This window comes from Lytechinus pictus, chromosome 4 (assembly GCF_037042905.1).
Source record: "Lytechinus pictus isolate F3 Inbred chromosome 4, Lp3.0, whole genome shotgun sequence".
NCBI lineage: Eukaryota > Metazoa > Echinodermata > Echinoidea > Temnopleuroida > Toxopneustidae > Lytechinus > Lytechinus pictus.
Genome location: NC_087248.1, coordinates 5,734,327 through 5,759,032, shown reverse-complemented (window position 1 = coordinate 5,759,032; position 24,706 = coordinate 5,734,327). Strand labels below are relative to the sequence as shown.

At 36.2% G+C, this 24,706-nt stretch overlaps 2 protein-coding genes across 2 annotated transcripts; both read right to left on the bottom strand.

Moving 5' to 3' along the window:
- Window positions 1-2,755: 2,755 nt before the first annotated feature.
- LOC135153956 (5'-nucleotidase-like) lies at window positions 2,756-4,023 on the bottom strand. The gene is made up of 2 exons (XM_064098921.1): window positions 3,673-4,023; window positions 2,756-2,842 (listed from the first exon to the last, which is right to left on the bottom strand). Exons 1-2 carry the CDS (start codon window positions 4,021-4,023, stop codon window positions 2,756-2,758), a joined length of 438 nt encoding a protein of 145 aa, XP_063954991.1.
- Window positions 4,024-10,372: 6,349 nt separating this feature from the next.
- On the bottom strand, window positions 10,373-23,102 carry LOC129258521 (aromatic-L-amino-acid decarboxylase-like). Its single transcript, XM_054896780.2, has 11 exons — window positions 22,772-23,102; window positions 21,561-21,674; window positions 20,302-20,424; window positions 19,402-19,536; window positions 18,531-18,674; window positions 17,846-17,912; window positions 17,430-17,524; window positions 16,374-16,532; window positions 15,757-15,855; window positions 14,311-14,412; window positions 10,373-12,655 (listed from the first exon to the last, which is right to left on the bottom strand). The coding sequence occupies exons 1-11, from the start codon at window positions 22,982-22,984 to the stop codon at window positions 12,440-12,442; spliced, it is 1,467 nt and encodes a 488-aa protein (XP_054752755.2). The 5' UTR covers window positions 22,985-23,102; the 3' UTR covers window positions 10,373-12,439.
- Window positions 23,103-24,706: the final 1,604 nt, after the last annotated feature.

Here is a 24,706-nt window from a genome sequence, read left to right as displayed (position 1 = left end):
AACGGCTGAATAAACCCATAATAATACGTGAAAGGGGCTTCTACAATAGCTCCATGGTTCTACTTTCTGGCACAGGAACAGTTTTAATGTTATATTTTGACTGCGTGACTTATCAACATAGACACACAGTGATTTACCAGAAACAGTGTAAAGGAATTGTGGAATTCATAAGTTTCCAGTGATATCATATCTACTTCATTAGAATAATGTAATGTCTTTTATACAAAAATATATATATACATCATAATTATACTTGTGAAATTTGGAATCCAGTTCAGATCCATTTATTTTTTTGCTATTACAGGTCCATGGTCTGAACACGAACCTATTAGCGTTTCACAAACGTTCAGCTTACAACATCCCTTGGGTAAAAAAGAATGAATGTAAAAATATCAAAATGTTTATTATAGGAGAATCCATACATCATCGCGGTTTGTGGTTATGGATTATAGGATATGTTTTACCTCATTTTGTGGAATCGAGCATTATGCTCCTGAAACGTCACCAACATACCAAACTGGAGGTAAAAAGCATCAATTACGCATTAATGCTACGATCTGTACAATAAGGATGTGGTTTCACTTAACTCAATCCATAATAAGCTTTTCGGTAATATTTTAGGCGATGTGATTCTGTAATATAGGGTTGAACCTAAATGAACGCATTTGCTCCAAAATTAAAAAAAAGATCTCTTTTTTTGGATCCAAAAAGTTTTTACTTTGTGTAAAGCAGAGTCTTAAAAAACCTAAGCATATACGAATTCCTTTAGAGTTACTTGTTCCAGACTCGATGCCCAGTGAATATCTGACAATATTTCAACTCGATGCCTAGTGAATATCTGACAATATTTCAATTCATAACGAATGGCATATAGGCCTATAACGAATAAAACTTCAAGAAAAATGGAGCCTCTAATAACATGGAATAAGTTGACAATAATTATGTGGACGGGGTAGACAATCCTCGAATTGAATGGAATTTTAAGAAAAACAGAAAAACATGTCAGCAACGGTTCCCCAACAAAATCATAAAAGGATGACACAGTTTTATTTTGTTTGTTTGCTTTCTTCCTCATGGGTAGATAGCCTTTCAGATGTTTAGCATGGTTAGCATATTATCGTATTATTGAGGGGTAGTCAAGACGAGAATTGAATGGGATTCCTTTATACCACAAATTCTACGAAATGTCTTCCCAAGGTGTCTTCCACTCGGAAAAGAACACTTTAGCGGATATATTCGTAAACTCGGAAGTCTTGATGTATCCTACTTATGCTTAAAATGTATTTACAAACAAGTAATTCAAACGCACTTCATGCAAAAAAAAATATGATATTGATTGACCATGAATCTTGTGGATATTACAATTCATGAAATTTACACTACATCACATAATGACGCAAGACTGTTCGCATCTGACGTTGCAATTTTTTTTAGATTTCAATATCATGTCTGTGTTCGCTGCAAGTGGATTTTTGCCAGGATTTCATTGAAATGTTTGTTTAACTTTCTGGACAAGGAGTTAAATTTAGGTATGGTTATTCTGACCCCTGTTGCATAAAAATTACTATTATGGTAACTTTGCAATTCAATGGTAACTACTATGGTAATGCTGATCAACAACCAATCAAAATCAAGGATTCCATAAAATTTACCACTGGAAGGCAAAGTTACCATAATGGTAACTTTTGTGCAACGGGGCCCAGGTCATGCATGTTATTTAACATCCATGCTTATGAAATAAACACGGGCGGCACTGGGATATATATTTTTTTATCAGGGCAAGACGACCTAAATATTATGACGTCATGTTTTTTTTTTCTCGATTGAATTACATTATATGGGTATTACAGAGCTACACGACTCAGATATCTCATTTGGATTCTCTTCTGTTCCCCTCTCTATATTCCTATCTACCTATTTTCTTCTTTTTTTCACTAATTGAATTTTTTTAGGGGCGATGACCTCCCAGCCCCCTTGTGGTGCTGCCACTGGTAATAAGTCAGATCAATACTAAAGCCAACATGTTGCACCGAATGTTGCTTCGTGCTTTCGTCGTCAGTGTGGGCATTTTTTTTTCATACTTCATGCTGGAGGAAACGAAGAGAGGGTTTATCCACCCAATCATGAGATTGGGTCGCTGAAATGTCAAAAAGTATTGACGTACCCAAACCTAATCTTTCGGAAAATAATCGTTTCGACGGCGAAAATAATCAGTTCGGATGATATCGTCAAGAGGACTTAGATGATAATCAGTATCTTTCCAAAAAAAATATGACGGATGGGGGTTTCCATGGTAGCAATCGAATCTTAATCAAGTTATATTGGTATATATGAATTTTATGGAAATTCGAGGAAAATGCTTTGCAGTGCCCTTTCATTCATATTTTCTGGCCCTCCCTTTCTTTTTCTCTGTCTGCATATATGTCCCTTCTGTCTCTGCCTACCTTTCTCTCGTTCTTTCAATCTCCCACTCCCTGCCCCCCCCCCCCCCTTATAATATTTCTCCCTCTTGTCCTCTCTTCCTATCTCCCTCTTTATTTTCCCTTCTTACACACACAAATATCGCAATTGAAACACCAGTTTGGAATCAAACCGATGCTGTTTTAATACTAATTGGTGTTGTATAAACATCTTTCTGGTGTTAGACCAAAACGAAACTGGTGTTGTTTAACACTTCTCTGGTGTGGACATATATAGATTCCGGGCTGGTGTTAAATCAACACCGGAGTTTTTGCAGTGTACAATTGAGGTCTTACTAAGCTCCGCTTATCCATGGAGGTACAACACACAGAATCTCAATGTTTTGTTTAATTTTACCCAATAATATGGGGATACCACCAACCTTGGATTATCGAATATAAATTAATGACAAATAAAACAAATAGATAGAGCCGTGTGATCTTCTTTTCGTATTTAGACCCTATGACCACAAACTATTGATGACTTGGAACCGACAGACTGATATAAATGTAATCCTTGTTAAGTCATACAAAGGCTATATATTTGTAGCTAGTCTGCTGGGCAAACCCTTCACTCGAGTTGAGGGTCTGAATAAGCAGCCTACTCATGCCTTGTGTACTGAAGGCCATCTCGCTCATTTGTATGTGCTAGTCTTTGCGTGGAGACACACTTGTTGATCAAAGTTTCAATCAGGGTCTGTGCCTGCAGACTAATATATAGCCTTGATGTGAAATAGGGCGAGACGAGGTAAAAGCAATGTATACTCTCTCTTTCTAAAGATAATTGGGGATTAAGTTCTTACTTTTTCCCTCGTATCATACATTTCCAATTTTTTCCCCCATTTCATTTTATAACTTGTGAAAAATAGGGGCGGTCACGACCTGTCCCACCACCCTCTAGCCCCGCCCCTGACAGCCTGATGGGTTAAATTCAATTTTGTATGCTGCATGTTTTCAAAATTTGAGTTATACAGTATGATCATGACTTTGTTGCAAAATATGTTATAAATAATGTCCAAACCCCATGTTTATACCCCTAAGATAGTTGATCTTATCCATCGCAGCGCCCCTCAAGTAGTCCCCCATCCCCCCACCCCCGTTAGAGGCAAAATGGCATCTCTATGAGAAAATCCTTTCCCACATATCAAGAATAAGTATCACTAAAGGTTTAGGATGAAAACTTTCATAAATATATTTCCCTACGATAACTCACCATTGCATCATATCCTATCATGTTCATGAAGTGAGATGCTTCAGCACCCTGGTAAATAAAGAACCACATGGTACCCTGATACTGGTCACCACCATCCAAGAGAAGAACATTGGTTACCCGATTCCTGATCTCCTTGACCTTGGTTGCCCGCCTAGCAACCCCTCCGAAGCACGCTCCGTCCTCAGCATCCTCCTGGCTACATTCGGAACCATACTTGTTGAACTGTTCGATCCGTGCATGGACATCGTTGGTGTGGAGGACCGTCAGTTGGTAGTCCGCCCCGCCGTGGGAAACCAAACAAATGATCAGAAGTAAGACGCTGGTTGACCAGGAAATGGTGAGGATATCCATGTTTATAAATCCAAGAGTGAGACTGGAAGCGGAGTTGGTGAGTACATCTACCCGTGAAGTCAGTAGCCGATTTGAGACAGATACGATCGCAAGCTTGATCAGATTAATAAGATGCGATGCACCTCGTGTAGTATTGACTTGTTGATGAGTAGCATAATATGACAGTGCAGTACTTATTTACTTCAGAGGTCCGTCAGTTCTTATATCACATGTAGAAACACACGGACTTTGATCAAGTAAGACAACAATCCATATCAGGATATAAAAGATAACAAAATGGGTAAACTATATACCTGTCGACTATGTCCCGGGCTTCTGAAATATTGGAAAATATCGTCTGCTAAATGCAAGACCCACGGCCACGTGAAGCCACGAAAGACGGCGCTCTCCATATCCGAACCATATCACGATTAGGCATCTGAGCGGTATCGCCTATTCATACATCCCATAAACTACTTTCTTCGTCTCTTTAACGGTCTTTATCTTATTTACTATTTATTTGTTCCGTTTCATAAAAGAGGCTTTAGATTAGAAATCAATGGGTTCATTCCAGTATGACTTGGGTCAATAAAATCGATGTGCGGGGAACGAAGAGAAAGGGTTTGTTGTCTGTTAGGCGTGGGTGCTTCCAAAAAGGGGTTCATTCAGACCATAAGCCTTTATATGAGCATTGATACCGGGTATTTGATAAGCCTGACCGATCGGTGAAAATCAGACATTTCGATCGAAACGCTTTCCAACGAGTTTAGAGAATAGCCGACCATAAACATAGCGGAGGCTTATCAATGAGTTGTAGAAAGGAGATTCAATATATTGATGTTGACCTTTTTTAATCCAGGGGAAGAAAAGCGAAGTGCAGCAAACCCGAAATACTAACTCCTCTACTGACTTACATAGTGCCTAATGCCTCTTTATCCTAAGTCTTTAGCGCTCTACAATAAATGCAACGTAATTACCCTGGCTTTAGCAGAGCTACTGTTACGCACTCAAGTAGTTCAAGGGATGAATTAACTTGGGGTTCTTCGTTGCTTTATGTGTATACTGATTTGAAAAAGAAGATTTTTAAGGTCAATTTTGTAGGAATCTATGAACGTGATGCGTACCTCACTAATGTGGCGCGAAATGCGAGCTAAAATGTTGGATTTTTTAATACATGCACACGTGGGTATCAATAGTGCATATTTCTATTTACTTGATGCAAGACAAATAAGCAATGTATATAAACATGCATTGGTCGAGGGTCCGTTCCAGGAATCGAACCCCTGACTTTCATGGCGTAGTCGGGTCCCTAGACCACTCGGCTACGGCGCCTGAAATTGTGAATATGAAACATTTCTGAAACATGTCTTTGTAAAAGAAAAAATGCGAGTTAAAGCGCACCTAAAATCCGTTTTCAGGCATCAATATTATCACAGCGACCGAGCAAGAATTTTCCCACCTAAATAATACGTGGAACTTTGCATTTTCAACCGACCATCTATTATAGCCGTGGATGGTTTCTGCGCCATACATATAGGATCCATGATATAAGTATGTGTCGGTCGGTATTCATGATGGGGATGACTGACACAAAATCATTCTTTGTAAGAGAGATAAGAGGGTGCTCGTAAGATCTAAAGAGCTGGTTTTTTTTTTTTTTTTTTTTAGTTTAGTCCTCAAGACTGAACTTTTAAAAGGGAATGAACTGATCACTATCTGATTGCATGTGTTTTGTAATAACTAGTCATAGAAATGTAAACTGAGTTCCACCAGAAGAAACTCATCAAACTTTTACAAGGGCACTGCAAAATTCCACTCAGTCAAAATGAACAATATTTTTTACACAGGCTAACTATTGTGGGTTGAAATGAATATCATGCTTGAAGGATTCGTAAGGGGAAAATTGTAGACTGGTAGAGGAATGTATAAAACTGGTTGTTTGGCGACATAACCATCGGGATAAAAGCTGGGAATACAGGAATTCCATCGAAATCTGCAAAGAGCTCAAATGTTGTAGGCCCTGTTTTCAAAAAGACATCGATCGAGACAACAATTCTCGGGAAGTAATTAGGCTTATGTTTTCTTTTTTTGTACGTAATAGCAAGGAATACTGAAAAGAATTGCATGAGAATGCCTGCCGGTTTCTACTCCATTGATGAGCATGGCTGCGTGACATTCACATTAAGATTTGCCAGCAGTTGCAGTAATAAAACTTACCATGCTGTGTCGAATATTACATAAGGCAAAGGAAACTGACAAAAGATCAAGGCAGATAGATAATTTATTTCGTTTTATTCATTTTATGCTGTAGGGTGGGCCTGTTTAGTTTATAATGTACTTTACAAAGGCGCCCTATACAGCTAAACGAGCCTCATACATGAACACTTAAAATATAAGGTAACATGAATAAACAACATTAAACTTGTATAACATATATTAGGGACCCCTATTTTTAAGTCCGGTTTGAGTAATGTCGTTCTGGTTTTTTTTAATAATAATGATAATAATGATAGCTGGATTTATAAAGCGCTTTTTGCCAGAGGATACAAAGCGCTGCTATTATTACCCCGGCTTTAGCTCGAGCTACCATCACCGGCGCTCAGTGCATGCAAAGAATTACTCCTGCCGGGTACCCATTCACCTCACCTGGGTTGAGTGCAGCACAGTGTGGATAAATTTCTTGCTGAAGGAAAACACGCCATGGCTACGATTCGAACCCACGACCCTCTGTTTTCGTGGGTTCAAAGCCTGAAATGTTCAAAATTTAATTTTCGTTATATGTTTGCAATCTTTGCTCGGATTTTCCTTCATATTAATATAATGATGAATAGAACTATTGAAGAAATTATTCCAAGTCAGTTTTGAATGAATTTTAGTGTCAAATGAATTGACAAAATTAACTTGTACCGTGAGAGAAACCTGTCACAATTGGCTATCCACAGTTAAACCACAATTTTAGACCAGAGTTTAATTAAAACCCAAGTTCAGAATACGGACCAGGGAGTGGAGCAATTGTAATCTAAACATTGCTCTAAATGGATATCAGTGAAACAATTATTCTGAATCAAGGTTTTAATGCTTTGCATCTTTTTTTTTGGGGGGGGCATGTTGGGGAGGGGTCTAAACAAGAATGCACAGGTCTGAACATTGTAACATTTACATTGTAAATGTTACAACTTCAGACCTGTGCATTTTATTTTACGTTGAGTGTCTTATACAAACTGAAATATACAAATTAATTTATTTTGTATGCTGTCATCCTGACATATTGATTCTGGGATCCTGTGGAGAGCAAAGGAGAAGACTCGACAGTTCGGGCAAGTTGATTGTCCGTGTTCCTGAGAACAAACACTCGAAGGGATGGTCCGGGCTGAAAATATACACAACAAAAAAGTAAGTCCCCCCTTAAACAAACATCAATAATTTCCGAACCAATGCAAGTTTTTAACATATTTTTACATGAGCGTGTAGGTAATTTTATAAGCTACCCTCTGAGTGAATGTTATGGATCTATTTTACGTCATGCTTCAATGATCACCGCCAGAAGGCAAAAATTTCATTTTTTTCAAAAGTCACAAGCCAAATATTATGACTTTGATTCCACTTCATTGGAACGAATTCCACATTCTCATCATGAAAAATAGTCAGAAGACTTGTAGAAGGTACTTTCTAAAAGACGATACAACTTATTTGGCTAAATTTCACGGTTGAATAAAAACAAGTCCAAATTTGCTATAGAAGGATTTTTTTACACATTTCTATCGATAAAAATGATAAAATATGATGACAATTATTTTTGGGAAGAGTATCTCCAACAATATTCATCATTTCACGGTTCAATGAACATTTATTGAAAACAAAAATACGATTTTCAAATACCATAGGCAAGTATTGATTAATTTTGGTAACTGAAAATGATCTTTTCTCAACTTTTTCGTGATGTTCATGACCAGTTAACATGCTTCAATGATTCAAACGCGTTTAATTAAATATTCACGCTTGAATGAACATGTGGAATGTGATTAGCTCTTTTTTACGTTATTGGAAAAATGCAATTGCTAACTATGGATATCTGTCACAAACCTCCATGCATAGTTCATTTGATTTGATTTTTAAGAAATTCCCGATGTCTAATGCATCAGTGAGCACACAATATTCGAAAATTATGCAAATGAGAAGAGAGTTCAAAGCCTTGGCCCCACTCTGTGCCGTATCAAATGGTTATTTTGGTGTGCGCGCCTTTTAGATAGTGTTACTCTGAAGCCATGTGCGAAGTTTCATGAAATAACTGTTGGCAGAAGTAACAAAAACCATCCATGAAACAAACCCTCATTTCACATTTGTTAAAATTTGAACTTCCTCTCTCATAGACATTGTGTACATTATGGGTGCATATGTTTAAGAATAAGAGACCCCTTATTCAATATGGTGGAACTTTTTTTCAAGGCTGTCTTTAGCAATGTCATTTGGCAGTAATGTTTATCAACCTGTGGGCAGAATTATGTGCAAATATGAATTCGATTTGTTTATTTATGGATCAGTGAGCACGCATCAAAGTGGGAAAAGGGGTATTTTCAATGTCACAGACTCATTCTAAAGGGTACTAAAGTAAATATTTGGGGCAAATTCGGTTTCAAATGTGACTTAATCGCTGTTGTTTTTATCATCCATCATTTCTATCACCACACACTTTTCGAAATTTTTGACATTTTCATGGTTGAGCGAGCACATTCGAAAACTTGGGAATGAATACTCTTTATACTGCATAAATGCAATGTTTTCCGAACAATTTCACAGGATCAGTTGAATTTATGGACAAATCGGTGGTGGATCCAGAATTTTAGAATGGGGGAGGGGCCTATAATCGGGGGAGCCACCAACATTTTCAAATTTTAACATGTTCTTACAAGTTGTAGAGGATACTACCATAAACCCCTATCGTCACAATACATTGTGCTCACTCAACCATAAACATACGATATCAAAATTGTGTGTGGAGTGGCTAAATGATGGATAGTAAAACAGTATTAACACCATAAAATTCACCTAAAAACAATTTTTGCCCAACTTTGTATTTACACAATCTGAAAAACGACTCTTGTGACTTTCAAAAATTGTCATTTTTAATTCAATCTTTAATAACTCATGCATGACACAACCGATCAATTTCATTTTTCCTCAGGAGTTGCTTAATGAGTGTAGAAAACCATCTACGAAATATCTTATCTCAAAATAATTCCATTCAAAAGTTACCGCAATTTGATTAAGGGGGACTTACTTTTTTGTTGTGTATATTTAGATCGAAATAAATAGAGTAATATTCACAAAGCAAAATATTGAAAATATCATCAAAATTGGATAACAAATACCGAAATTATTGGATTTTAAAGTTTTTTTTGAAAACAGTTACATGCACATCGTAATGAATATTCATTAGATGGGCTGGTGATGTCACATCCCCACCTTCCCTTTTCTTATGTCATTACATGAAATAATAAATGTTTCAACTTTTTCATGCATGTGTTAATGATGTGTCTCCATTATTATGAAATAAGTTGCGGCAATAAATAACTAATGCATTTAATCAGTTGTCAATCCAATTGTTTTAGTTCTTGATAGAATTTTTTTTAATAAACCTCATTTCATATATTAAAATACAAAAGAATAAGTGGGGATATGACATCATCAGCCCACCTAATGAATATTCATGCCTAGAACTGTTTCACCGGAATAATGCAAATCTTTAAAATTCAATAACTTTTTTATTTGTTGTCCGATTTGATCAAATTTTCAGCATTCTGCTCTGTGAATTTTACTCTTTTAATTGAGATATAAACAATCAGCCTTGACCTTCCTTTTAACTTGCCCGAACCGTCGTATCCGAGTCGCCCCTGCTCTACAACTTCACGCGCCAACTCATACAAGTCTACTCCAATCTCTTTTAACTACTCAAGTCTCTCACCTTTTTCTGGTTTAAGTTCAAGTTCGTCTTTATTTATCCATAATGGAAATTTGTTTTGTTCACACTTTCAAGTCAATAAACATCAAAATACCATATTAAACATATAAAACCATTATTACATTAATGAGAATTATATACAGTAAAAGTGAATACCCGTTTACATTAAGGGAAACAGAATATACATTAGAAAGCCTCCATTCGAAAAAAGATAAAAATACTTGAAATTCATTAGAAAAAAACGAGTACTAGTCTAGAAATGACTAGTAATCAATTATTCATTACAATCTGAAATTGTATTCCGATAAAAAAATTCATGTAATATTACTCCGACACCTTAATTCAGAGAGTTACTGCTAGTAATCAATATGTTTCAGTACCAAAAATTAAAAATTCCAGTCCAATAATAAATTGATTGATTGATTCTTTATTTCCATGCAAAAAATTAATCATACAACATAAAATATATTGACAATATTACACGGTAAATAACAATAAACGATCATTGCATGGGAGGGGACAGTCATAAGCACAAAGGCTTGAGAAGGACGCCCCTCATGAAAGACTACGGCCCTGAATAAAATCAATATAAGTCATATTTACAAATATTACAATAACAGCAGGGCCAAAAGGAAAACACATCAAGCATGTCAAGAATACTCTAATGATAATAACACACCAGCCGCGTATCGATTCATATTACTATGTTTAACATAGATAAGTCGTATAAATACAATAAAAAAATACAGTAAGCAGTATGATGAAATAATGATAGAACAATATCTCAACTCAAATAAGTGCTAATAATGGAATGCTTAAACTCAAACTTAAATTTGTTCAATGTAGGAGCGCCACGTATTGTTAAAGGTATATCATTCCAGGTATCTGGACCAGTATGTCTTATTGACCTATGGGCTAAGGCAGTTAGCAGGTTTGATAAATGTAAATTTGTTGAGGTTCTCGTAGGATAATTATGAATAAATGAATTCAAAAAGGAACATAAGGATCAAATTTTATTGGTAATTGGCGACAGTGAAACCTTAACATAAACAAAGCAATTTGAAATGTATGTATGTCATCAATTTTTAAAGTCTTGAAACGGTTTAAGAGGGGACCAGTATTTTCATAATAACCAGCGTCGGCACACAAACGAATAGCTTTCTTTTGAAGTAAAAGGATACGGTGATTTTTTTATTTGAATGAGCCCCATACAATATTGCAATAAGTTACATGTGGCAGTAAAATAGAATTATAAACTGAGAGTAATGCTTGGGGAGGTAAATAGTATTTAACTTTAAACATTATACCTATACATCTTGATACAGACGTCAATATTTTAGATACATGGTCATCCCATGTTAAAAACTGATCTAAAATGGCACCTAAAAATCTCACATTATTTTTTGTCTAATAGAAATCCCACTTACCTTTATTTCTTCTGTATAATGATCAGCTATTGTTTTGGAGTTCTTAAAGTTAACATAATATGTTTTTTTGCAAGTTTAAAGACAATTTATTACTTTGGAACCACGTGGATACTTTAGGCAATTCATTATTCAACATTTCAAAAAGCATTCTTTTATTCGATTATTACATTTATCATAAATGTGTGAAGTATTAATATATTAATTCAAAAAAAGTTACTGTACTTGCTCCAAAGAGGTTTAAAATACATGTGAATATTCAAATATTTCATTACAAACAATTTTACATTTCATTCCAATAATAAGTGCGTGTGGATAATTCAAAAAATTTACTGTATAGAGTACCGAAGTGTGACTTAACTGTCATGGCAACGAACCGGCTGGTTCTAAACAGAGTCGCAGTGGACGATCGTCTATGCACATTTTGCATTTGCAAAAATTACCATCATTCTGACAGTCTGAGGTTGCATGCGATAAAATTCCGTTAGCGGCCATTTTCTCCTATGAAAAACACACTCCGAGTCCATTTGTTTAGAACCAGGACGCCATTTCAACTGACGTCATCGCTTCGGTACTCTACAGAAATGACTAGTAATCAATATTTCAGTACGAAAAAATCAAAAATTTCATTCCAACAATAAATGCATGAAGACAATATTAATATATTAATTCCTATAAAAGTTGCTGCCTCCAAAAACGTTTAAATTTTTACATGTGTGTCATCAATATTTCATTACAATTTCATTCCAATAATAAATGCAAGAAGTATTAAGGACCATACCCTTTCTCAGAAAATAACACTTTTAATTCCGACGATTTACTTTCTTGCCTCTTCATTTTAGTTTATATGTCAGTCTAACATGTCTAATATGATTCCATTTGTCCTCTTCTTATATTAATAACATAGAACTTTGTCGAGGATAAAAATGTGTAAAATGACATCAGAAATTCTGCGTTGGTCCAGGAAAGTACAATTTGTAAAGTGTTTTCGGTCACGTTTATCACACAAATATACAGTGGTTTCACTTAATATCACCAATTGGTTTTGAATGTCTTAATCTTTTAGAACATCAGTATCTGCTCCTTTGAGTTCATTCGCTGCTTCCGTGATTATCTTCCAAGCAAACTCTACATGCTTGCTTTCAGTGAACGGACTGGATACAGCGAAACGTAGAATATATTTTTCCTTGAACACAGATCCTGTCAAGACAACTTTTCGTGTCATGTTAATCTGGTTCAGAAGATTTCGATTTGTTTCATTGTCAGATTTCTGTCGGGGAAAATATTTATTGCTATTTTACTCGGTCATAAAATCTTATAACAGTGACCAAACTTCAATGAGGAAAAATATTACCTCTAACATGTCAAAAGTGCTGATAACTGTTAATTTAATCCGACTCCAATTATCCATGGAAAATAAAACGACTGCTAAATTCAGTTGATCAAATACTTAAAACATTTCTTTGATACCTCTTGTATGTTATTATGAATATTGATGACATTCATGTTACGTCCACATTTCTGCAATAAGTACGTAAGCAGAATATAAAGCTTAACATAACATTTAACGGTGCCACGACATTTGCTCCTGCGACAATTGTTCTGGGCTTAATTTCGTCTAAGAGGTAGGCAGTAGCGTACCGTGACTCGGAGGAGACAAAGCATTGGGGGGGCAAAGCATTGTTCACAGACAATGCACTGCCCCCCCCCCCAATGCTTTGTCTCCTGCGGTTCACGGTACGCTACTGGAGGTAGGGTTAGGGTTTGGGTTGCAATAGGGTTTTAGGTTACGTTTAGGGTAGGTTTAGAGGGTTACACTTCGTAATTCCGAAGGTTCTTTATTCCGAAACACGCAAATTGCCTATACCTCGTTGTTCGTTAATCCGAAAACGTAAAAGGGTTCGTTAATCCGAACATTTGTGGCGTTATTCCGAAGGTTCGTTATTCCGAAGGTTCGATAATCCGAAAACGAAATAAGGTTCGATGTTCCGAAGGTTCGTTAATCCGAAAACGAAATAAGGTTCGTTGCTCCGAAGGTTCGTTAATCCGAAAACGAAATAAGGTTCGTTGTTCCGAAGGTTCGTTAGTCCGAAAACGAAATATGGTTAGTTTATCATTTTGTTTTCGGACTAACGAACCTTCGGAATTACGAACCTCACTTCGTTTTCGGACTAACGAACCTTCGGAATTACGAAACTCATTTCGTTTTCGGACTAACGAACCTTCGGAATTACGAACCTTCGGAAATGCGAACCTTCGGAATAACGAACCTTCGGAATATCCGAACCTTCGGAATAACGAAGCTTCGGAATTACGAATGTATGCGGGTTTGGAGTAGGGTATAGTTTTAAATCCAGGGGTGAAGTTGGCCATTCGATTAGTATTGGAATTTAAAGGGGAGCGTTTCATGAAAGGACTTGTCGGACGTTTTATCCTACAAGTCCCATTTTATCCGACAGTTACCATAGGAACAGTGCCTCTCAGCCAATCAAAATCATGGAAAGATGTCAGATCTGACAACTTGTCGGATGAAAATATTGATGAAACGCTCCCCAGAGCGAATGTCATGAAACTCACAACCATTACCAGGGGTGGTGCCATCGTGTTTTGACATGAACATTTTAAATCCAATCATACACTAATTTCGCGCATTCGGAAACCTCACCGCATTCAGCCCCTCTCGTTTTCATATCATTACAATTTGCTGGTGATGATAATGCTCTATACTTGGATTTTCCTTCATATTTCTATTGTCACTGATATATACCGTCAGCTGCAGTCAAACAAGCAAGTCCGCACCAAACCGACTGATAGTTGTGTCATTGGAAATAACGTAATAGATTTGGTCGGTCTGGAATCAGTAACACCGGTGTAACAGAGGCATAAACTCCCTGTAATAACTTCTCATAAGATGTAATTACTAACCTTTAATCTGAAGCACGCATGGCTGTATATCGCCTCTGCGCACAGCTCAAATCGGGCATCGGTGCTCACCAGGTGGGCAAACTCTTTAACGAGCCGAGATTGCTGTGGAGTGAAGTGAGATACATGATATTGACATCCGAAACGAGAAGAAACAATGGTTAAGTGATCAATAGACATGATAGATTAATGCCAACTTAACATAGAGAATTAAATTCAATTTATTTCTAACATCCTTTTAAAATACATATACAGAAGGATTTAAAAAATGTCAAAATACTATAAACAATAAGAAAAAAAGGTAGAAATGTAAAACAAATGTAAAAAAAAATGTCAAAATACTATAAACAATATGAAAAAAAAGGTAGAAATGTAAAAAAAATGTAGCGGATGTAGGGAGTCGGAAAGGCCGTTGACCTGTCAAAGCCGACTCACATTATTACTACATTATTGTACAATTAACAAGAATTGAATAATGAAACAAACGTTAGACACGAATAGCATATGAAATCGCCCCCCCCCCCCTATCCGTGGTCTAACCAAAATCCTCGATCGTTTGAAAACTATTTTCTGTTATGCATGCAAAAAATCAGGAGCCCTCATTAGCGACATTCATATCAGTGTGACAGTCATACCAATAAAACCGATGGTATGAAGTCAGGGCCCCTTCTCACAAAGAGTTACGATTGATCCGATCAACTTCAACTATATAGAAATCCATATATGTCATTATTTTTCTCCAGAAAATGTGGTCAATGTCCTTTGTAAGCAAAAAAAAAGCACCCTGAATTAAAAAAAAAGATAAACGTACTTTGACTTTACATCATATCTAGAAAATATTTTGAACAATTATGCATTGCAGATCTGGATTTCCATAGTTGAGGTTGATCTAATCAATCATAACTCTTTGTAAGACGGGGCCCTGGATACAGATTATGTAGTGTGCCTGCTGTGGCATCAGTCATGGTGTTGCAACCCCCCCCCCCCCCCCCCGCCTTCATATATGTAAAATGAAAAATATTTTGTTGAAAACTTGGTTTAGAAAAATCAGAACTCTCGTAACCTATCGCACCAATGGCTTTTTGAAACTTTGAAATTAATTACAAGTCTCGGATAGGTGCCAACTTACTCTTAATTCAGCAAAAGAAAATTGTGATAACATTTTCATGTCGAGATTGGGAGTCGACCCCAGACGTGAATCAGAGTTGGCGAACACTTCGTTAAGCACAGAGCTGCCGTAGAGGGTGTGAATACAATATTGTGAGAAATGGGATTGAATCACCAATTTCTACAATTTTCGGTGGATTGATGTCATTGAGAGTTATTAGAAACTTTTTTGTTTTTCATTAATAAATCATCTAAGAATAAGAAACTTTCAACCACCTTTTTAGAATAGGCCTATTTATTTTCTGTATAAAGGATTGGGTTTTTTTTTTAATTTCTGAATACCTTCCTGATGTGATCTTGTAGCCCTTGAACGCCAAACAGTCGAATAACAAACCAAAGTTTGAGTGAGCGAAACGGTCGAGTTAGATTGAAACTCCAGTGCTATAGGGAAAAAATAGTCGTCTGTGAATTAATGAAGTACTTAAATTATGAATTATGTTTAGTATGACAATTGTCAAAAACGGTATTTGTTATATTTACAAGGTTTTGAAAATTTCAATTCCCTCATCAACGTTGTTTAAATAATTTCTTTACTATTCATCGTTGTCCAGATCATTTTACTCATCATTACCATCATCATCATCATCATCATCATCATAGTTATCATCATCATAATCATAATAATAATCATCATCATCATCAATGTTTGTGGTTTTGTCATCAGCGTCGTCTTTTTCGTTGAAGCCTTCATCAATATCATCATCGTCGTCGTCGTCGTCGTCATCATTCGCGTCATTACCAGTATCATCAACCATCATCAATCATTTGGTCACCATTGTTGTCTTTGTCGTTCATATCGCCCTCATCTTTGTCATTGTCACAGTCGTCGTTGTCGCCTTCATCACCATCACCATCACCATCATCATCATCATCATCATTACGACCAATATCACTCTTACCCTGTAATCCACGTGAGGTTTTTCTAGATGATTATCAAGGTACGGAGGATCAATGGCCAGTGAGCTCTCAACAGTTGTTCTGTCTTTGACCCAAAGAACTGAACAGCTCATCGTTACTAACATTGTCTTATGCGGTCCACAGTTGAAAGAGTCTGCAAGCTGTTCCAAGTACAAAGAGAAAAGATAATCATTAAAAAAAGATTACTGGGAGCAATCTTTTACGAAGTGTTAAACAAAACTTTATCAAGATATATATAATTTTATCTCCTTAGCAAAATATCTTCATCACAATAATCAGACAATGTACCAGAGGATTCAGACTGTAGCCCTGAACTATTCTCACCGTCCTTAGCACTTCTTGTAATGACGAAAACTGCATAATAAGCATTATGTTATCATGTTGGGCTTTCATGTAATTTAGATGTAGGCCTATGCTCATATTTTATTGAATGGAATTCTGCAATTGGTATTCTGGCGGCAATAGATTTTTGTTTAATAACCATTTCCATTCTATTCATTGAGAAGAGTCAAACACTAAGTGAACATTAACATTTGTCTGCAAATATTGAGGTTTCAATAAGATTGAAAAGACCTAAAATGCCTAATTCACTCTTTTTTAATATAGTAAATCAAATCGAGTGGACATAATAACACATTCATTTTTAAAAAGAAATATATACTCTGATGATACTCCTACGCAGTAACCATTCGGCCCTTCCTAAATGAATGTTCCAATCATACGAATGTGCACGAAACGGATATTTTTATTTACATATTTTTTTTGTTTTATCACAGAGGCCAAATACTATGGTGGATTGAGCAGATATTACGATAAGCGTGATGTTATTAGGACTTTCACTATTATACGGATTTCCCGATTTCAGTTGTGCGATCATGTCAAAATCGGCCATGTTTTCGTGATTTATTTATTTTATTTATTTATTTATTCATGTTTTCTTCATAAAAAGCAGGGTAGTCCCAATCAAGCCAAAGGCCTGCTTTACAAGGGAGCCCTGCTATCTAAAATCTTTTCCAGAATAAGAGAAAGTTTAATACCTCAATCCCAGCCATCAGATGTCTGAATTCAGGACAAAGAAAGGCAGAGCCAGCAATGGCAGCATCTACATGGACCCATATTCCCTCGTCATTACCTGAAGAACAAATAAACACGGCATGATAACTAATCATTTAAAATACGAAAAAAGGGCTTGCCTGCCTGGCATAGCAGCATGATGATGATGGTGAATGGGGACACTGAGAACGTTTTATCAACATTTACCGTCCCACAACTTGACAGATCTGATCTGTCAGATCTTTCCTTGGTTTTGATTGGCCGAGATGCATAGATTTCTGACTATTGCTATGGTAACGGCCGGTTAAACTCCCAGGCAAAACCCTAGTTTATGAAGAATAAATGATGATAAGGCTGTCCTAAATGAATAACGAAATAATGATCTTGTGAAAGCACTCACATATAGGAGCCAATTCTGCTAGAGCATCGAAAGCCAAAGTTGTTGTCGACCCTAGGGTAACACCGAGCTAGTTTTGTCGGAATAAAAATTAGAGAAATATGGATCATGAAAAGTACGACAGTTGATGTGTTTATGAAATAACTGAGGCGCAGTGTTTTTAACGCCGAGTGTTATATTAGGGAGCGGGGCATCTGAACATAATGTTTGGCCGTTATATTGCATTAATCTCTGACAAAAACACTCAATTCGCCAGAATTTATAGAAAGACAGTCACAATTTCACTCAAATTGTCAAATTGTATACTATTTCCATCAGGATTCATATTCACCATTAATACTGGGATATTTTTAACCATAATTTAGTTTTAGTCTTTGCATTTTTTTCTTGTAATGTATTTGATTATGTATTGTGTATAAATATTTTTTTATAACATGTATTTACGTTGCAAAGGACCACATGGAGAAACAGCGGTATTATGTTAATACCGCTGCAATGGGCAATCCTCCATATTTTATATGACGATTTTTCTTTTTTAATCATGTATATATTTTGTTTTAAATGGAAATAAATACAAACAAACCATTACCACCACGACCCTATATAGCTATCCCTGTAGACAATCAAGTTTAAAAATAAGATGATTGTAAATATAAATTGGGATATCATTAATGAAATATCAACTTACAAAAATGGGTTTCCTTCCTAGTGATTTGACTTCAGCTATGCCATCAAGAAGAGCCTGAGCTCTGAGTGATCCTGTCTCGTCGGTTGGTAGGATGTGGGTTCGAATCCCAGCTACAAACCCAGAACGTTCGATACAAGAATGAGCCTAAAAAGGAGATTAAATAAACAAAAGATTATAGCTTTTAATCTAAACCTGTGGTTTTCTATCAATTTTGTTAACATGTTGCAGTTTTGAATGTGAATCTCCATGATATTTGGCGAGGTTTGATATCAAGCACGAGCGGTTTTTATTTCGAGTGTAGATCCCTGCACAAGATATGACTTATTACAACAAATCATGGTGGCTAATAAAAGAGAGGGAAAGACCATGAAAGAAGATAAAGGACAAAGAAAGAGAGTTGGAAAGACTGGGCTGGATATTTGAGTAGTAATACCCCTAATTTTCATTGTTTTTATTAAAAAATGAGCACTGCCCGTTGGATCATAATCTTTGATCGTTGTGGCGTATCGGTAGGACATGGCATATTTTAGGAAAATTATTAAAAGTGGCGAGGTAGCGAAATATTTGACCTTTGACATGTTTGATAATGAAAACCTAATTATAAAACAAATTTCGACATAATTTTCAACAAGTGATATAAACATTTCACCCTTTTCATTCAATTTTTGTTTTCTTTTTCTCTTTTTTTTTCTTTGTCGCAAAAACTTCGCCGCCCGATTTGGATAAATAATACACGAATGAGTTACGTGGTCACTCAATAAAGCAGCCAACTGCGATTTTGTACTACTTATACTTTACTTAACCCAAATTCTCTTTCTGTGTAGATGTATACTGTATGGATTAATAGATAAAGAATACATAAATGTGTTACCTGATCACTCATTAAAGCAACGAACTTAGACGAGACATCATATGGATCTAAATCTTTATCTGTCTGACGCAGTTTGTCAAGGACACGTCTCTTTGCAGCGACAAGCATCAAAATACAACTGCCACTCGCACTCTCCTTCATAAGAAAACAAAAAGGACGAATGGGACATTTTCAAAGGATTGTTTGAAAGAGTTCATTCAACATGAAATGTGCCCTTGAGGTGAAAATAGTTTTATCAATATAAGAATCATCATCGCCGTATGTTTATAAATTTAATATAAAATCTAGATCATCGTTGTTAGGTTACGTAATTACACACATGTGCCATCTAAGATCAAGTCTATTTCGACATCTTTTACATTCTGTATAATCATGACAATTGAAAACAAAAATCCTTCGTAGTATCCCTCAAAAAAGTAACCGTCATTTTCCAGGAATCTAGAGATCAATTTCATTTGCATGATATTTTGATTTTTACTAGCATTGTTTTTTCATAATCCTTGTCCACGCTGACTAGAATTGGGGTCATTCTTTCTACAATCTTGTCAATTTTGACTAGAATTATACTCCTGCTCGAGGGGAACATTCCGTCTGTTCAAATCTGACTAACATGTGTTTAGAGTGGGATACCATCTGACCATAGCAGAATATATATTCTTGTTCACATTCGTCAATGTAGTTTGTTGATATACTAGATAGAGTTCATCTATTTGAGGAGCGTTTCATCAACATTTTCATCTGAAAGGTTGTCAGATCTGACAACTTTCCTGGATTTGATTGGCTGAGAAGCACTGTTCCTATGGTAACTGTCGGATAAAACAGGACTTGTCGGATAACACGTCTGACAAGTCCTTCCATGAAACGCTCCTCTGGAGTCAGCTGAACACTATCCTCTTTTACCTGTATAACACCTCCGCCATTGCCTATGCCTGAACTGAATAGAAATTGATCAGGAAGTCCCAGGATTCTACCTAACCAATCTGTCATTCGCATCTCAAGCTCTGTTCCAGTTCCATTCACGTGCTGCATTGAATGAAGTCAAAGGATAACATTTTGTTTGACAAGTATTGAAGAAAACATTCTTTCTTGAATCACAGCAGGATACAACAACATTACAATGACAATTCAACATGTTCAGGGAGGAGTCAAACCATGCTTACATTATGACGATGCGGGATGGGAAGCATACAGTCATACTTTATCGTAAACGTTATGGGGATTTTTATTCATCAACATTTTGGTTTCACGTATTCATTCCACATTCACCTATCTGTATTTTTTACAAACCATAAGAAATTAGTATTTTTTAATTAGGATTTTTCAGCTCCCTCCAAAATTTCAGGAATAATGTACGATATTTAGAAACCCATGTATATTCATATTTAAAAGTTTAAATAATTTATCTTCTATAATAACTTTAAATTAGTATCCGAAAAACATAACCTAAATAAAAGACCTGCCTCCAACCTACAACTCGATGCCCCAAAATGCAATAATGAATGCTAAAACTGATCATTCATTATCTCCTCAATATCAATATTCAATTCCTTGCCCCTTCATTTTAAAACTCTATCCACCCTCTCTAGTTTTAAAAAAGAACTCAAATCATATATTATGTTCAGCAAATGTTAAAATGTCAATGGTTCCTGTGTTACAAATATTTAAATGACTCCAACTTACCATCCCTTTCTATGTTCTAATATGTATGATTTATATAATGTTTTTACGTATGTTACGTTGTATATTTTTATCATTTGTATATACGTGTTTTGTCATTATGTTTTTAGGGCCCCTTTTGATACCAGCTTCTGCTGAAAGGGTACCCTATTGAAATATTGTTTAAATAAAAATGAAATAAAAAAAAATGCCAGCTTTTATTTAACCTCCATTACAATACAGTTTTTCACGTAATCTATTGAATATAATTTAATCGGAAATGGGTTATGTCTATTTGATTTTCAGCTAGTTTTTAACCTGTAAGATTTTCACGAGACCTTGAACCCCTCCTTGACAAATACGACGTGTTTACGAGCTATCATCTATAAATGATAGCTGACAACAATATTACATATAAAAACGTTAGAAGTTAAGATCATTGACCTGTCCGTGATAGCTTGATCTATTTGTATTAAAAAGATAAATGAAGGTGAAGATTTTACCCAAGTACATGTTGGCGAGGTCAAAGCAGCGATAAGTTGGGCTGCCGCCACACATGGAGCAGATGTTCCAATCTCCACATATCCATGATAATTAGGACTCGATAGGTGAGGCATCTATGATTTTAAAAAAAATCAAATTACAATCCAATGGATTTAATATAATTCCTGATCGACCGTAGTTAGGGGAAATCGAAAACCTTTGGTGATTTAAATAAATCTTTAGGATTACAATAACAGTGTTTCCAAAATTTGATCATTTCTTTGCTATAGCCTGGTTTTATTCAAAATCCATAACATTTGGAGTGTGAAAGTCATTGAAATTAGTATTTGTAAAAGAAGTGAAGAATCTCAACAGGTTAAAATCCACATAACCTTGTCTGTTCACATTAATTATCTGACTCATCGAAGGTTAGACATCTAAATAAACATAAACTGGTGTTTTGCAAGATAAAGCATTAGATATCACAAAAATATGCAAAATATGTATACTTAAGAATTATACACGATAATGAATATTATTATTGTTAAAATTAGTAAAATTTCATCCGTTTCACAATATAGGGCCAACATTTCTGGGGGTATACATTGTGGGTGAACTTTTTGATTTATAGATGTGGTATGTGTTTGGTTGCGTGAGGGTGTTTGCGTGCGTGTGTGTATGGGTGTGTGTGTCGGGTAGGTGTAGGTGTGGAGGCTCCGTGGCCGAGTCTGGGGGTTCGACCTCCGGCCACGATACCTATGCCCGTGGGAAAGGTATTTAATCGATAGTGCTGTTTTATCCTGCATTAAAATAAATGGAAATGCTACATGCATTCTCGGAAATTCGGTATGGACTTGTTTGAAAAAAATGTGAGGGCGCGCGGGTGTGTGGGGGCGGGTGCAAGACAGTATAGCTTTTGGGAGATTTACTGTAAAACAAACAACGAAAACTGTCAACGTTGGAGGAAGAATAGATGGACATGTTCCTCCTCGAAATTTTGACAAGCCACAAAATTCACGTAAGTTTTTCAAGTCAAATGATCGACAGTCTGCGATTTTATTATGTAGTCTTTCAGGGGAAGACCTTGCACCAACTGCGTGGTCCTGATGTGTGGGGTGTATAAAAGAGAGATAGAGCTCAGAAGGAAAAAAATCGATGAGAAACGTAAGATTCAGAAAGAGTAAATATTTTTAAAAAGAGAGAACGGGGTTGGTAGCATAAGCCAACTTACGTTTGGAATGATCATCTTCCTGACATCATCCAATAGATCTTGCCATTTATCAGGATGTTGAGGAGCTTCCAGGGGAAGTTGATCAAGAAGATGGCCTGGTTCGGTGGATCCTGCTGGTGACAGATCCTCTAAACTATGCCAAAACTCACCAATCAATTCAGTCACACCGCTCGTAAGTTCCTTCATCTCCTCAACATGGTCCTTGGCAGCCATGGTTGCAGCAGATGGATCGAGATATAAGGTAAGGTCCGTCAAAGATTAACGATGTAGGATTAAAAGGAGAGGCTTAAATTTTGCCAACCCTTCATCATCCTGAACCCAATGTACATTTAAATTGGCGTCCAGGCAGCTCACCGGTTTGCACGTTTGTTTTCCATGATTATGTTTACGTTGTCATATCGTATCAAGGTCAATGACAAACATCAGAACAAGCTTTTGGCATGGAGTTCCCGACCTTGTCCTTGATATTTTCAATATGGTTCCATAGTAGTTCAACTTGTTATTCAGTTTGTTTGCGTGGGTTGATTAATGAAATTACATAGAATTCAAAGATTCATATAGGACCTTATCATGGCCTCTTTATCTACACAGCTACAGAATCATAAAAGAACCAGAACAAACATTCAACAATACCATATTCAGCGTTAAACCTTAACGTAGGACAAATATATCTATTCATAAATGGATGGTGGTATTTTGGCTGAAAAATTATTTTATAAAAACGTAAACAGGTCTACATTGGTAACGACTTCTCATGACCAAAGTCAAGAGGCACCACTTTCCCTTTACCCTTTCTCTCCATCACTCAAAATATTTATTTTTTTTGTATAATGTACTGTCGGTCTCTTATTGAAGCTTACAGATGTTACCCAGAAGTTTAGACAAGCTTCTATGTATACATTCCTTAGGGAAATGACCAGATGCAAACATCCTTTAAAAGGGTTGATGAGATACCTATATCTTTAGATCTCATCATGTCTTCATCTTTTAAAAGAGATGATCATATCTACATCATGTGAAAGAGATGATCAGATGGCCAGATCTTCGATCTCGTCATGTCTACATCTTTTCAGCTGACAAGATGTAAACAGGACGAGATCCTAGATCATGTAATCTGACCATAATTCGACATGACGAGATTGGAGATCTTGTCATCAAATAATCTTTTCTATGGGATGTAGACCAGAAGCGTTATGTGCCACAAATTTTGAATGGCCAGCCATGGTGTAGCAAAAAAAATCTCAAAAGTTCTGAGGGAGCGAAGTGAGCGAGCAAAATATGATGATTTTAAGTACAAAAATCCGACCTGTGGATAGATTTTGAAAAACTATTCAGAATATTATATATTTACCTTCTTCTTTTCTATTTTTTTTTTTTGGGGGGGGGCCTTTAGCTACCCCCCCCCCCCCAGAATCTGTACGATAGTGATGTAGACATGACGAGATGAATATCTGGGTGGCACTTTTAATCTTCCTTTGTCTCTCACTCGCACAAAAGTATGATCGTTGAGAGTGGTAAATTCCGATTCTTGCTTTCGTTGCAAGATTGCCCTCTATTGTTGATTTCTTTTTATCCGCTCGTTGTGGAGGGTGTGATTTTTAAAACTTATTTGGCACTTAATGATTTAGATGTAGCAGTCACCAGCTAACCTGGGTTAGGGGACGTTATGAGGGTTTTCCTGAACATGACATATAGGGTGACGGTTTCCATTACCTTTTAGGGCGCCTATTCCAAAAAAAAAGATATAGATAAAATATCCCAACTCATGAAACGCATTCGAAATTAGAAGATATAAGTAAGTGAGGAATTCCAATTATTTGATAATCGATCCAAACTTCCCTTTTCTATAATTGGTATTTCGGAAACTTGGTTATCCAGTGAGTCTAACCTTCCATTTGCACTGGACGGCTACGAATTTATCGTTAATAACAGACA